The sequence below is a fragment of the Gambusia affinis genome, linkage group LG04 (assembly GCF_019740435.1).
Source record: "Gambusia affinis linkage group LG04, SWU_Gaff_1.0, whole genome shotgun sequence".
In the NCBI taxonomy this organism is placed as follows: Eukaryota; Metazoa; Chordata; class Actinopteri; order Cyprinodontiformes; family Poeciliidae; genus Gambusia; species Gambusia affinis.
In genome coordinates this window covers 31,825,045-31,839,405 of record NC_057871.1, presented here as the reverse complement: position 1 = coordinate 31,839,405, position 14,361 = coordinate 31,825,045, and the positions used below count along the sequence as shown (strand labels likewise).

General features: G+C 37.1%; 1 protein-coding gene and 1 long non-coding RNA gene across 9 annotated transcripts in view; one reads left to right on the top strand and one right to left on the bottom strand.

The window, feature by feature from the left end:
- Positions 1–1,127: 1,127 nt before the first annotated feature.
- LOC122829846 (tripartite motif-containing protein 2-like) overlaps positions 1,128–14,361 on the bottom strand; it is a 30,970-nt gene continuing 17,736 nt past the window's right edge. For 7 of the 8 annotated variants that reach the window (XM_044114720.1, XM_044114719.1, XM_044114718.1 and 4 more), the window contains 3 exons: positions 6,103–6,173; positions 5,724–5,864; positions 1,128–2,416 (listed from right to left, as the gene is read on the bottom strand). In XM_044114720.1, coding sequence (XP_043970655.1) covers positions 2,264–2,416; positions 5,724–5,864; positions 6,103–6,173 — 365 coding nt within the window. In that variant the 3' untranslated portion in view covers positions 1,128–2,263. Of the gene's footprint in view, positions 3,913–5,723; positions 5,865–6,102; positions 6,174–14,361 lie in introns of all 8 variants that reach the window. The other variant, XM_044114721.1, reaches the window with a different exon arrangement.
- Positions 9,725–11,310, top strand: LOC122829847. The gene is made up of 3 exons (XR_006370439.1): positions 9,725–9,820; positions 9,896–10,010; positions 10,078–11,310. It is a non-coding gene; the product is annotated as an uncharacterized LOC122829847 (long non-coding RNA).

Below are 14,361 nucleotides of genomic sequence, written 5' to 3'. Positions count from 1 at the left end.
ATACAATATTTAAAAAAATAAAATAAAATACTTTACAGTCTTGTGTAGAAACTGAATGGCTGACCTCAGGAAGACAAATACAATTGTGTGTTTCAAGATTGTTTATGGTAAAGGCCTTAAAATAAATATGGATCCTATTTTACATCATGTTTATATACCTATCACATCTTCTAGATCTGCAAGATAACCACCAACCTGTATCTCACATTTGCAGAGATATTGAAAGATATAAGAGCATATTAGGATAAGTGAGGGTTATCAAAGCTAAGCAGTCCTGGAACCAGTGATGAAAAATGAATGCCATATTTCAGCAATATGGCCAAAGTATTCAAACAGGATTTCTGCACATCTGGATCCCAGGCACATTATGTACACATGTATGCATAGCTGATGCCTATAGAGATCTAAACACTATCACAGACAGTTAAATAAAACATGAATTTTTAGATGTGTCAGTTTATTGTGAAGCAATCCATGAAATATGATGCTAAAATATTTATTTAAAAAAATACCACGTTTGTTTCCTCCATCCATCCGTTTTCTGAACACCCTTCGTCCCTAATGGGGTCAGGAGGGTTGCTGGTGCCTATCTCCAGCTGCGTTCCAGGCGAGAGGCGGGGTACACCCTAGACAGGTCGCCAGTCTGTCGCAGGGCAACACAGAGACATACAAGACAAACAACCATGCACGCGCACACTCACACCTAGGGAGAATTTAGAGAAACCAATTAACCTGACAGTCATGTTTTTGGACTGTGGGAGGAAGCTGGAGAACCTGGAGAGAACCCACCATGCACAGGGAGAACATGCAAACTCCATGCAGAAAGATCCCGGGCCGGGAATCGAACCTAGGACCTTCTTGCTGCAAGGCAACAGCTCTACCAACTGCGCCACTGTGCAACCCATGTTTGTTTCCTGACTGTTTAAATTATTTCATGGTTATATAACAATATAATATAATAATAACAACAACAACAACAACAATAATAATAATAATAATAATAATAATAATAATAATAATAATAATAATAATAATAATAATAATAATAATAATAATAATAATAATAATAATAATAATAATAATAATAATAATAAACCATGTATAATTTAAATATGGTTTATTGCTGTACTATAGAGGGCCAAATGTTCAATAAACAAGTTGTGGAATATTTATAAGTGATCATAATAAAAATACAATTGTCTCCATTCTGTTGTCGAATATCATAAAATATCACTTGTGGTATGAGACAAAGTGACAGTGGGCTAATATTTTCTAATGGACTTTAATTTAATTACAATTCAAGTTTTAATTTAAAATGTACACTTTTATTGACTTGTACAATAAATTACACTTGTATAATCAATACATTTTGAAATATTTAATGAGCTTATTACAGTTGGCTTGTGGCATTTTTGACCCTCATGTAATACACAGAGAACAAATTAACTAAATAAATATCAAAATAATTTTAATGGATCTTAAAATTAAAGAAATTTCACAATTAAACCATTAGGTTTTAAATAAATATTGTCACAAATAATCCAGGATACATTTATTTATCATCTGTATATCCAATTTAATTTTAATTATATAATTTAAATATTTATTCATGTCACTCATTGCGATCCACTTGGGTCAATATCAGGTGGCCCATGTTTATGATATAAATGCATGCATTTTGTATTCTTAAAACCAATCAAGAAATCAACTCTACTTAAAATTATAACAGAATCAAATAACTGTTTTTTAATGGAAATATTAAAAACTGAAACTGTGGAGGCATTTTAAGCGATAAGATTGTTATACTGAACTCTGTATTTTCAATGCAGTGCATTGTAGTAGTTAAGATGTTTCTTAAAAACAGCATGCACAGTGTTGTATGGTCATGCTTCACATCATCCTACATTAATTTTTTATTCTAATAGTAAACAGGCAAATTGTGAGGCATCATAAGGGCAATTTAACAGAAAAGGGCTGTAAAAGTGCAGTAAAATCAATTTTTTTCTGAGGTACCTAAACTGTAGTTTAGTATACACAGTTTATTCTCACTTAACAAGCAAGTAATTTTAAAAACCAGTGCAGCAGTTTGTTTCAAGTTTCATAAAATCTGTTGCTTGCTATTAAAGCTTTATGTTAGCACACTCCAAAAAAAGCCTAACAGATGGCACAGTGGAAAGAATGAATGGATGAGTTGATGAGTGCATAGTGTTCCAGTCTTTCCAGTCTACCATTTCCTGGTAGAAATCAGGTGTAGAAAGGTGAGCTACTGCAGATAGCGGTAGACTTTGAAGCAGTGGTTGCCAGAATCTGCGACCACCACATGTCCGTCAGAGGTGAGTGCCAGACCCTGTGGGCCGTAGAGCGGGTCAGCCGACGTGTTGATGTAGGAGAGGAAGGAACCAGTGGCATCAAACACCTGTGAAAAAAAGCAGCATCAGCAGCCCTCCATTCATGACTTGCATCATGTTTAGAACCATTTTGCTAGTTGACGTTTTTTTTAGAAACAAGGAAACAATCTACTGATCCAACCCTTCTTTTTCTTTTTCAGTGTGAATGACATTCCCTACAGATGCATTCAAACTGAGGAAAATTATTATTTACATTCGAGTGAGGTTTTCTCCTCCTTTTACTTTAATTTTCTATTTTCTTTCTTTTGTGTGCGTGTTATATTATTGTCTGAGAGTAATTACGGTTCAGTTTCATCATTTTACGTTTAAACAATAAAATATTATAATCATGAAAAGACATCGGGTTTGATGCTTCTTGGTCTAAAAAACAATGAATGATATCAGATTTCAGTATATTTAGGAGAGGTTTGGTGCATTGTAGTTTATTATTGTCCACAGAAAAAATTGACGTACCTGCTGCACATTTTCACGGCAGGTCAAACGTTTGCATATATTTGCATAAATTTTCATGCCACATTCATTTTTATACATGCTGACTTGTGCGTAAAATATGGCACCGCATATTTTTTGTTCATATGCACGCTTTATACATGAGGCTCCAGAAGAGGCATTACTTATTAGATTACTACACTTCTTGTTCCAAGGATTTAACTATATCATTAATCTTTCCCCAAGTCGATTACAACACTGATTTTTAAACCTGCTAGCTTCCAACAGACAAAATATCAATGGAAGACACTGTAGACCCTCTTCTTGGGCTGCCACCTTATCGTGGTGGAGGGGTTTGAGTGTCCCAATGATCCTAGGAGCTTTATGCCCCTGGTAGAGTCACCCAAGGCAGACATGTCCTACGTGAGGGACCAGACAAAGTGCAACCTGAAGACCCCTTTGATGGATGAGAACTTTGGATTTGGTGTTCCCTTGGGTGCCATGGGTCACCGGGGGCCATGGGTCACCGGGGCCCCACTCTGGAGCCACGCCTGGAAGGGGGACATGATGGCAAGCGCCTGGTGGCCAGGCTTTTACTCAAGGAGCCAAGCCAGGCTCAGCCCGAAGAGGAGGCATGGGTCCTCCCTCCCATAGGCCCACCACCTGTGAGAGGGGCCACAGGGGTCGGATACAGTGTGGGATGGGTGGTGATCACTTCTCTGGTGGTGGAGGAGTCTGTGAGGTTGAGAGGTTCTGGCTAGAAATAGTTGGTCTCACCTCAACGCAATGCTTTGGTTCTGGAACCAGTCTCCCTAAAAGGGGCTAGACATACTTCCACTCTCGAGTTGCCCACGGTGAGAGGCATCGGGCAGGAGTGGGCATACTTGTTGCTCCCCATCTTGGTGCCTGTACGTTGGGGTTTACCCCGGTGAACGAGAGGGCAGCCTCCCTCTGCCTACGGGTGGGGGGGACAGGTCATGACTGTCGTTTGCGCTTACGGGCCGAACGGCAGCTCAGGTTAGCCACCCTTCTTGGAGTCCTTACATCCAATTTGCATCTGGGGATGCAGAGCAGTCTGGAAGGTTTATACAACAACAGCAGATCTTTAATGTATTGTGGTGCTAAACCATTCAGTGATTTATAAACTAACAACAGTATTTTAAAGTCTATTCTTTGAGCTACAGGGAGCCAGTGGAGGGACTTTAAAACTGGTGTTATGTGCTCTATCTTCCTGGTTTTAGTGAGAACTTGAGCAGTGGCATTCTGGATCAGCTGCAACTGTTTGATTCATTTGTTGGACAGACCTGTGAAGACACTGTTACAATAATCAATGCGACTGAAGATGGATGAGTTTCTCTAGATCTGGCTGAGACATTAGTCCTTTAATCCTGGAAATGTTCTTCAGGTGATAGAAGGCTGGCTTTGTAACTGTCTTTATGTGGCTCTGAATGTTCAGGTCAGAGTCCATCACTACTCCAAGGTTTCAGGCCTGATCGCTGGTTTTTAGTTGTAATAACTGAAGCTGTGCACTGACTCTAGATCCTATAACTCTAGATCTATAACTCTAGATCGTTCCTCTTTAGATCCAAAAATAATAACTTCAGTTTTGTTTTTGTTCAGCTGGAGGAAGTTTTGGCACATCCACACATTTATCTGTTCTAAGCATCTGTTCAGTGATTGGATGGGGTTAAAGGTCACCTGGTGACATTGTAATGCAGAGCTGTGTGTCATCTGCATAGTTATGGTAGCTAATATTATTTCCTGTTATAACCTGAGCTAGTGGGAGCATATAGATATTGAATAAGAAGGGTCCTAGGATTGAACCTTGGGGTACCCCACATGTGACCTCTGACCTCTTTGATGAGAAGTTTCCAATTGAAACAAAAATAATCCCTGTTCTTTATGTAAGATCCAAACCAGTTAAGCACTGGACCGGAGAGTCCGACCCAACTCTCCAGTCGATTCAGTAATATTTCATGGTCAACAGTGTCAAAAGCTGCACTGAGGTCCAACAGAACCAGCACTGTGGTTCTCCCACAGTCCATATTTATATGGATGTCATTGAACACTTTGACTAGGCCAGTTTCTGTGCTGTGGTGAGACCGGAAACCAGATTGGAAGGAGTCAAAGCAGTTGGTTATCGTTAGGAAGCTATTTAATTGTTTTAACAGCTTTTTCAATAACTTTACTGATGAATGGGAGGTTGGAAATCGGCCTGTAATTCTGCATTAGTGATTTGTTTAGGTTGTTCTTTTTTTATAAGTAGTTTAATTACTGCTGTTTTCAAAGCCTGGGGGAAAACGCCTGATGAGAGCGATGAATTCACTATTTGGATCAGATCAGTAGCAACAACAGGCAGAACTTTCTTAAAGAAATGTGTGGGTAGGACATCCAGACAGCAGGAACTGGAGCTTAATTGACTTATAATTTCCTCTAGGGTTTTATAATTAAGTAGTTGAAATCGGGTAATTTTTCCCGTATTTGTTTTGTTTGGGCACAGCATTGGTAGGCTACTGACTTTATAGAGGATGTGCAGATCAATGCTCTGATTTTTTGAATTTTCTCTGAAAAGAAGTTGGAAAACTGGTTGCAGGCGGCATTAGATTGAAATTCAAGTGGTAACGTCATAGGAGGGTTTGTGAGCCTGTCAACTGTTGCACTTTTCTGCACTTCAGGAAAATAGCTACTCATTTCAACTTGTTGATATACACAGCAAGAGGAATAATTAAAGGGTTAGGGTTAGATCTGGATGAGGAGAAATATGAATTTGTTTTAACTCTTTTATACATTTTTAGCAAGACTTATAGTACAGTGTTGAGAGAGTTGTAAATAAAAACAAATCAAAATTCATTGTCCATTGTTTAAAAAGTTAAATGGTTTGCTGACCTGTATCCTGCTGTTGCCCCAGTCCGCTACAATAATATTCCCATTGATGTCCACTGCCACGCCAGTGGGGGCATTGAACTGGCCGTTACCTTCGCCGTTAGAACCAAACTTCAGCAGGAACTCCCCTTCTGTGTTAAAGACCTATATTTAACAAGAAACATAATAAATATGACATAACAAGTGTCATTAACGTATCTCATTAATCAAGTGGCTTAATTAAGCACTGAAGAGGTTTTTGCAGATAAAAATGAGAAACATCTTTAAAACCCCTGAAAAGGGAAAAACCTCGTTTTCCCCTTTACGGAGGCAGCATTATGTGTTTTCCAGGGATATAATGCTATATAATTGTACAATCAAGTAAGTATGTCAATGCACTCACCTTTACTGAGTGGTTGTGAAAATCAGTCACAATGATTTCATTGTTATTGTTGACAGCAGCAAAATGAGGGCCTGGAATACATCAAATGAAACCAAACACATTTCAGAAATTTGTCTAATTCAGATCAGAAATGGAACAGGAGAAATTTTCTCAAAAAGCAATCCTGCAAGACCGAAAGGAGTGGCACATTGATAAAAGGAATGCATGTTATAAAAATACAAACTGTAGTGACATTTTGGCTGCAACTGGGTTAATAATGTCAGCTTTAAAAAAAGTCACATTGACTGATCTGTCTATATGATCAGTTGAAACTATGAGGGGCCGTTTAAGTCAAAAACTATGTTTTGTCTCACATACTAAAGACTCACACAGAAAAAAAATATTAAAATTGTGCATACACACTACTAAAATAGAACACAAGCACACAATTTTTCTTTCTCACATGCATACATAAAAGACTGAGATTGCACACATAAACTAATAAAATACTGCACACACATGCATTTTTCTCTCTCTCTCACACACACACACAAGACCAAAATTGAACATACACACTACTAAAATATCACCCACACACACCCACCAACACACACACACACGCATGCGATTGTGAACTAACAGTAGGCTTAATGGATGAATAGGGATGAGACTTGTATTTGTCTGTTTGAGAGACTTGCATTTTTGGACGTATGCGTATGTTTTGACAGTAAAGTGTCAACGCGCTGTAACTCGAGACCGACCGGTGAAGCTAGAGGAGGGAAGCGACTGCACCAGCAGGTTTGACAACAGACGGAGGAGAAGGTGGATAATTGAACACAACAAAAAAAGAAGGCGGTAGGAGCTGATTTGGTGGATCACATAAGCTGCACATTGACTGTAGTAGCATGGCTTCTACATCAGGAGGAAATAGTGGAAATGAAATGGAGTGGATGATATCGAGGTCAGCAAAAATGAAAAGATCAATCAGAAAGAGACATGAAAGGGCAAGAAGTTGGTCGGATGAAAGTGAGCCAGGAGCGGAAGGCAGTAAAAGGACAAAAATAAATCAAAGAGTGAGTTCACGAGAACAAGATAACAGTAATACAGAAGTGGAATACAAAGTTATGGTGGAATTTCAGCAAGAAAGGGGTTATATTCATCTGATAAAGATAACCAAAGCAATAGAGGTAATCAAAACGGCTAGAATCATGAACAACAGAAAAGTGATAATTCAAGCTATCAGTGAGGCACAACAACAGAAGATAATCAAAATGAAAACTCTGATGGAGAAAGAATTAAATCATATATACCAGGTTATATGGCAAGGTTGAGATGAGTAATTTCAGGAGTTCCACTTGAAATGACAATGGAGGAGGTGAAGAATGAAATCAAAGGAGGGAAAATAACAAATGCCACCAGGATTAAAAGTAGAAGAGAAGGGGAACTCAAAGACACTATGGCTGTGATATTACAGTTTGAAAACAACATGCCAGAATATATTCAGCTAGGATTCATGAACTATAGAGTTAGAGAGTACATCCCGAAACTGCTCAGATGTTTTACCTGTCAAAGAATGGGACATATTGCAAAAGAATGTAAGGGAAAAATTAGATGTGCAAGATGTGGAGGTCCACATGAATTTGGAAAATGTGACAAAGATGCTAAACTCAAATGCTGTAACTGTGGAGGTGATCACAGTGCAGCCTATGGTGGATGTATAGTTCAAAGGGAAGCTAGAGAAGCCCAGAAAATCAAGATAACAGAAAGAGTTTCTTACGCAGAAGCATTAAAAAGAGTAAAGAAAGATAGTTCAAGAGGAATGAGGCTGGGAGAAACAGACCACAGTTACACTTCTCAGAACACAAATCAAGGACTGAATGATCAGAGACAAATACTAATGCCAACAACAAATACGAATAATACATGTTTGCATAAATGTAAAATAGAGGAAAATACAATGATGGTGAAAAAAGAAAACTTTGTAGCATTTATATGTCATATTATTAATGTTACAGTCCAAATGAAGAAGAAAAGTGATCAAATAAAAGCAATAGTAACAGCAGCAGGGAGGTTCCTAGATATGAAAGAAATTCAAGCAGATCAGATACAAACCATTTTGAGTGCCACTGAAATAACAGAAAATGGTCAGGATTAGGATACAAGCTTTGTTGATGGTTATTCATATTCTTCAATGGAATGCCAGAAGTTTAATAGCTAATGGACAAGAATTTAAAAAGTATATTTATGAATTAGAAATAATACCAGATATAATATGTATACAAGAAACATGGCTAAATTCAAATTTAGATTTTAAAATTCCTGGATATAACATAGAAAGACAGGATAGAAGTAATGGTAGTGATGGAGGATGTGCCACCTTAATTAAGGAAGGAATAGCTTGTAAGAAAAACTCATTAAATAAAAAATTAGAATGTGTTAATATAGAAATATTTAATTTAAGGAAACATGGAAATATTAAAAATATAAATTATTATAATCCATGTAAAAATCTTGATAGTAAAATATTTAAGGAAATAGGGAAAATACATAGAAGAGACGTTTGGAGTGGAGATTTTAATGCTCACAACAGTCTATGGGGTAGCAAGAAGACGGATTATAATGGTAAAATAGTGGAAGAATTAATGGATGAAAGGTAATTAGTTTGTCTTAATAATGGAAAAGAGTAAATATACATAAAAACACAGTTTCATGTCTTGATATTACATTAATATCTGACTGTCTTGTTAGTGCATGTGCATGGGATGTAAATGGGGAATCTACATTAGGGAGTGATCACTTTCCAGTGAGTACAATAATTAATGACAATATAAATAGACAAGAAGAGTTTACATTAATAAGATGGTGCTTTAATAAAGCTAATTGGTTTAAATTAAAAACAAAATGTGAGGAAACAAGTCATATAGTAACATTAAAAGGTAATATTGAAGAGTGTACAAATCAAATAGTAGAACATATTTTAAATGCTGCAAATTACAGCATACCAAAAATAAAAGTGAAAGGTCAGAAGAAGGTAATTCCTTGGTGGAATAATGAATGTAGTAAAACAATTAAAGATCATAATAAAGCTTTTAAAATATTACAGAAAAATCTAACAATTGAAAACCTTATTGATTATAAAAGGAAAAGAGCAAAAGCTCGGAAAACTATAAAGCATGCAAAAAAGAAAACGTGGAGAGACTATTGTTCATCAATAGGTTCAGAAATAAATTTACAGAATGTGTGGTCAATGTTTAGAAAAATGACGGGGAAAAAGAACAATGTTAATATTCCATCCTTAGTCAGAGGACAGGAGGTTTTGGTTTTAAATAAAGATAAGGCAGAGTTATTAGGAGAGACATTTGCGGCAGTTCATAGTGGTGATCACTTGACAGATACTCATAGAAGGCAGATGATTCAAAAACTTGGAAATCATAAAAAGTCACTAGAAAAATGTCAAAAATATATGTCAACATTAGATATGAATATAACCATGAAAGAAATAAAAACAGTATTGAAAGGGACAGGATATTCAGCTCCAGGGGAGGACCAATTATGCTACGCTATTGTGGTGGGATGGTGTTCCACCCTCCCAACTACACACACCAGGTGTAGCGACTGATTGGTGGGCGGGGCAGATAGCTATAGCTGAGCAGTCCACTGCGAGGTGCGTGTGCCTTGTTTCCTTACTATATGTCGGCTGCCCAAGTGGCTGGTGTGCTCGATCCACTCATCCAAAATAGTAAGTGCCATTTTTGCCATCTGAGCTGGGATTGTTGTCGGGTTCTGGTGCAATACCTGCCGTGCGTTTCTGCAGCGTTGCGCAGCTGGCGTTGGCGGCTGCAGTTGGAGGTTGGTGCGGCGGGCGGCTTCCATCCAGCCCTCGCCTGCTGATCTGCTCCCTCCCTGGTCGGCTGTGTCACCACATCTGGGTAAGCTACCGGTTTAGAATTTAATTTATTTTACCTGAATCCGGGGTTAACGAGTTTTCTAATTTAGGATTCTTTCGGAGTCGCAGCGCTCGGACGCTCCTGCTGTCTCGTCTTGTCTTGCCGGTTTTGTTTGGGCCGCTCTCGACGGAGCCTGATGACGCTTGGGCTGGCCGAACGAGCGGGGCACGACTCCTCTGGCCCCGTGAAAGGACATTAGAAGTCGGACAACGAAATTTGTCCCATCGTTTGCAGTGGTTGTGTTCTTTTCTTTGCCGTTTGTTTGCTTATTATTTAAATTACTAATTTGTTTGCTTTCCTTTGTTTTGATGTACTAATTTGTTTTCTTTTGCATTGCATGTTTTGTTTGTTCATTCATTTTTTGGGAATAATTTATATTGTCCTTATTTTGATGCCTTTTCCTTCTAGGGGCTGAGTAGTGCCTGAGGCCATGTTTTAAAAGAAAAATGTTTTAATGAAATTGGTTAATAAATCATTGTAGACTACTCCGTGCTCTGGTGCGTCTTGTCTAAAAAGATCAACCCCCCTCTGCTGGTCACACTATGTTTCAACAGATTCCGGAAGTAACACTGAAATTAATATTAAAATTATTTAATAAAATATGGAAAGAAGGATCGATACCAAATAGTTGGAAAAGGGCAATAGGGGGGGGGGGTTGTCTAAAAAGATCAACCCCCCTCTGCTGGTCACACTATGTTTCGACAGATTCCGGAAGTAACACTGAAATTAATATTAAAATTATTTAATAAAATATGGAAAGAAGGATCGATACCAAATAGTTGGAAAAGGGCAATAATTTTACCATTTAATAAGCCAGGTAAAGATCCTACCTGTCCAAATAATTACAGACCAATTGCTCTTGCTTATCATTTAAGTAAATGGATGAAGAAAATGATGGTTAATAGATTAGGATACTTTCTTGAGAAGAATAATCTAATTAATGGATATCGATGTGGATTCAGAACAGGAAGATCAAAAATGGACGCTCTAACTAGAGTCAGTAATGACATAGAGAAAGCTTTAAAAATGAAGGAAATAAGGATTATAGTATTTTTTGACAAAGAAAAAGCATATGACTCACTATGGAAAGAAGGATTACTTATAAAAATGAAACAGGTGGGAATGTATAATTGGATAGCAAATTTTCTGCTAGATGTAAAAATTGGGAATGATTATTCAAATGAATATAATGTTGAAAATGGTAAAATGTAAATGGTAGTGATGGTGAGATGAAGCCTCACATGAGGCATTGTACCACTTGAGCCAAATGGTTCGAGAAAGGGTTCATTTCTTGAGGCTTCATGTGCACACGACACCACCTACTGGCCAGGTGTACAATCACAGCCCGCTGTATCTTAACACATGTGATGCATTGAATTTTTGTCTATTATGGGTCTTGGGAATGACTTCACAAAAGGTGTACATATGTGTACAATAAAATATTGTTTGAACAATAAAATATTGTTTGAATGTATTCTCTGTGTGTAATTATTCCCAAAATAGTAGTGTCATGTGATATGGCATGTTGTGTAATAATGTTTTTCTGTGACTCTAGAAAAATGGCATGAGCTTAATCAGGCAGAGGACAGTGAAAGTGCTTGTGGAAGTAGGGAGGGAGTAGTGAATAGGCTAATGCTTGTGTAACTTGGATGATTTCATTCATTTTTATTAAGAAACAACAATTTCTCCACAGTTTTAGGTTTCAAACGATTTCTCTTTTTGGACACTACTTCTCCAGCCTTTGAAAAGACACGCTCACATGGCACACATGATGCCGGGGTGCATAAATAAATAAGTGCAAGTTTGTACAGATTGGGGTACAGTGACCGATGATTATAGTATAGTATATAGTATAGTAATGAAATACCTTGGCTGGGTGAAGCTCCAGTTTCCTCCCTATTCTCATGCAAGGCACGGTAGTGTCTTAGCATGGATGAGGTGTTATTATTGTACCCCAACTCCTTGGTGCACAATAAACACCTCACCTTTACAGAAAATAAGAAACAGTGAAAAATACAGTTCCTCATAAGCAAACCTAATGCATCTGCAAATGTTCAGTTCACCTTACCTCTCGCTGGCTCCATCCTACTCCTATCCTGTCTTTGTGCTCCTAAATCTCCTATCTATCTATCTCTCTCCTAAACTCTCCAAACACCAAACTAACTGTCTCAAACTAAATAACCACTATCCAAACTCTGTTATCCAAACTATCAAAAATCTATCCACTCTCTCAACTGACCGCAACTCGCCTACAACAACCCACATTTTGAATGGAGCCTGTGGGGTTTATAAAGCTGTCAAACCGCACGACAAAATCTGAGCCATTTCCCGAAGCAGTCACGTGGTACAGCCGGGCAGCGAGGCCTCGGACGTCATCGTTTTCGGCTCCTCCCCTAAATGAAGCAAGCCTCGATACGCGCTTTACGGAAACGCCCCCTCCATTACTCGACACACGCCTCGAAGCCTCGGCTCATCACGTAACATCACTAGTAAATGGTAAAATGGTACTACCTCAAGGTAGTGTAATTAGTCAAATTTTATTTAATATTATGATCAATGATATTTTCTATGATACTGATAAATGTATAAAATCTGCAATATATGCAGATGATGGGGCCATATGGATGAAGGGAAAAAATATTAAATATGTAGTAGGAAATATTAAAAAAGCAATTAGTAAAGTAGAAAAATGGTCTTATGAATGGGGTTTTAAATGATTAGCAAGCAAGTCTTGTTATATGGTTGTCACAAAGAAGAGAAATATTAATATAGAAACAATAACATTATATGGACAGACTTTAGAAAGAGTAACAGAATATAAATATCTAGGTTTATGGTTGGATAGCTCTTATTCATGGAAAACACATTTAGATAACTTAGAAACCAAGTGTAAAAAAGTTATTAATCTATTAAAGGCTGTGGCTGGAAATGGGGTGCAGATAGACATTCATTAAGCATATACAGGGCTCTCATGGCAGCAATAATAAATTATGGCAGTATTATATATGGAGCAGCAGCTAAAACATCATTACAAAAAATAGAAAGATTACAGTGTAGGGCTTTATGTATATGTACAGGAGCAGTAAAAACAACACCTATTAATGCTCTCTTAATTGAAAATGGGGAAACTCCCCTGGAAATGAGGAGAATTAAATTAGCTTTGGCATATTGGATGAAAATTAAAAGTAATAAAGATGATACAAAAATAATACAATGAAAAATTATTGGAATTTAAATGAAATAGGGATCAAGACTGATATTTATTTAAGAAATACATATAACAATTATCTTAAAATTTATACAGATGGTTCTAAGAATTTAAAAGGATATGTGGGAATAGGAATATATATATACCAGAGTTTAAAAAATGTATTTCTAAAAGAATATCAAATCAATTGTCGGCTTTTACAGCAGAAATGGTGGCAGTTATATTAAGCTTGCAATGGGTGGAGGAGATTGGACCAATCAGGGTGGTGGTGTGCACAGATTCTAAAGCAGTAGTAGAAAGTATTAAGGGAGAAGGAAATAATAGAAAAGATTTAGTATTAGAAATTCATCATATTTTACTTAGACTATATAGGAGTGGCATTGATGTTTGGTTTTGTTGGGTGCCAGCACATGAGGGAGTCAAAGGCAATGAAAAGGCAGATAAATTAGCTAAAAGGGCTTTAGAGGGGGAAATAACAATTTCAATTCCTTTTGGGAAAGGGGAAGAGAAATCACTTATTAAAAGTAAAGAAATGGAGGAATGGCAAAAAATGTGGAATGAAGTTAAGAAAGGAAGAAGATTATATGAAGTACAAAAGTCAGTTCAAATTCGAAGTATTAATGAAAGAAACAGAAGAGAAGAAATAATAATTAGTAGATTAAGAGTAGGTCATACCTACTTAAATGACATGCTTTATTTAATAGGGAGGAAAAATAATAATAAATGTGAGAGATGTGGAGAGAAAGAAAATGTTGAACACATACTGATGAACTGTAAGTCATATGAACTCGAAAGGGAAGAATTAAAGAGAATAGTTAGAAGTATACGGCATGAATGGAATCTTAAAGGTATATTAGGAAATGAAGGAAACATAACAGATATTCACAAATTAAGGAAAGCATTGTTTATTTATCTTAAGAATGCAAAATTAAAAAATAGAATTTAATAGATGTGAAGTAATGCTGCTACACACTCATGTACAGTAGGTGGCGGTATGCACCTTAAAGTTGCTTGTGATCCGCCATAATAGGAAAGAAGAAGAAGAAGATTTTTTTTTTTTTTTTTTTTTTTTTGTATGTGTAAAAGTTGTCACGGAAGAGGCGGGGCAGAAGTTGGAGATCAGAT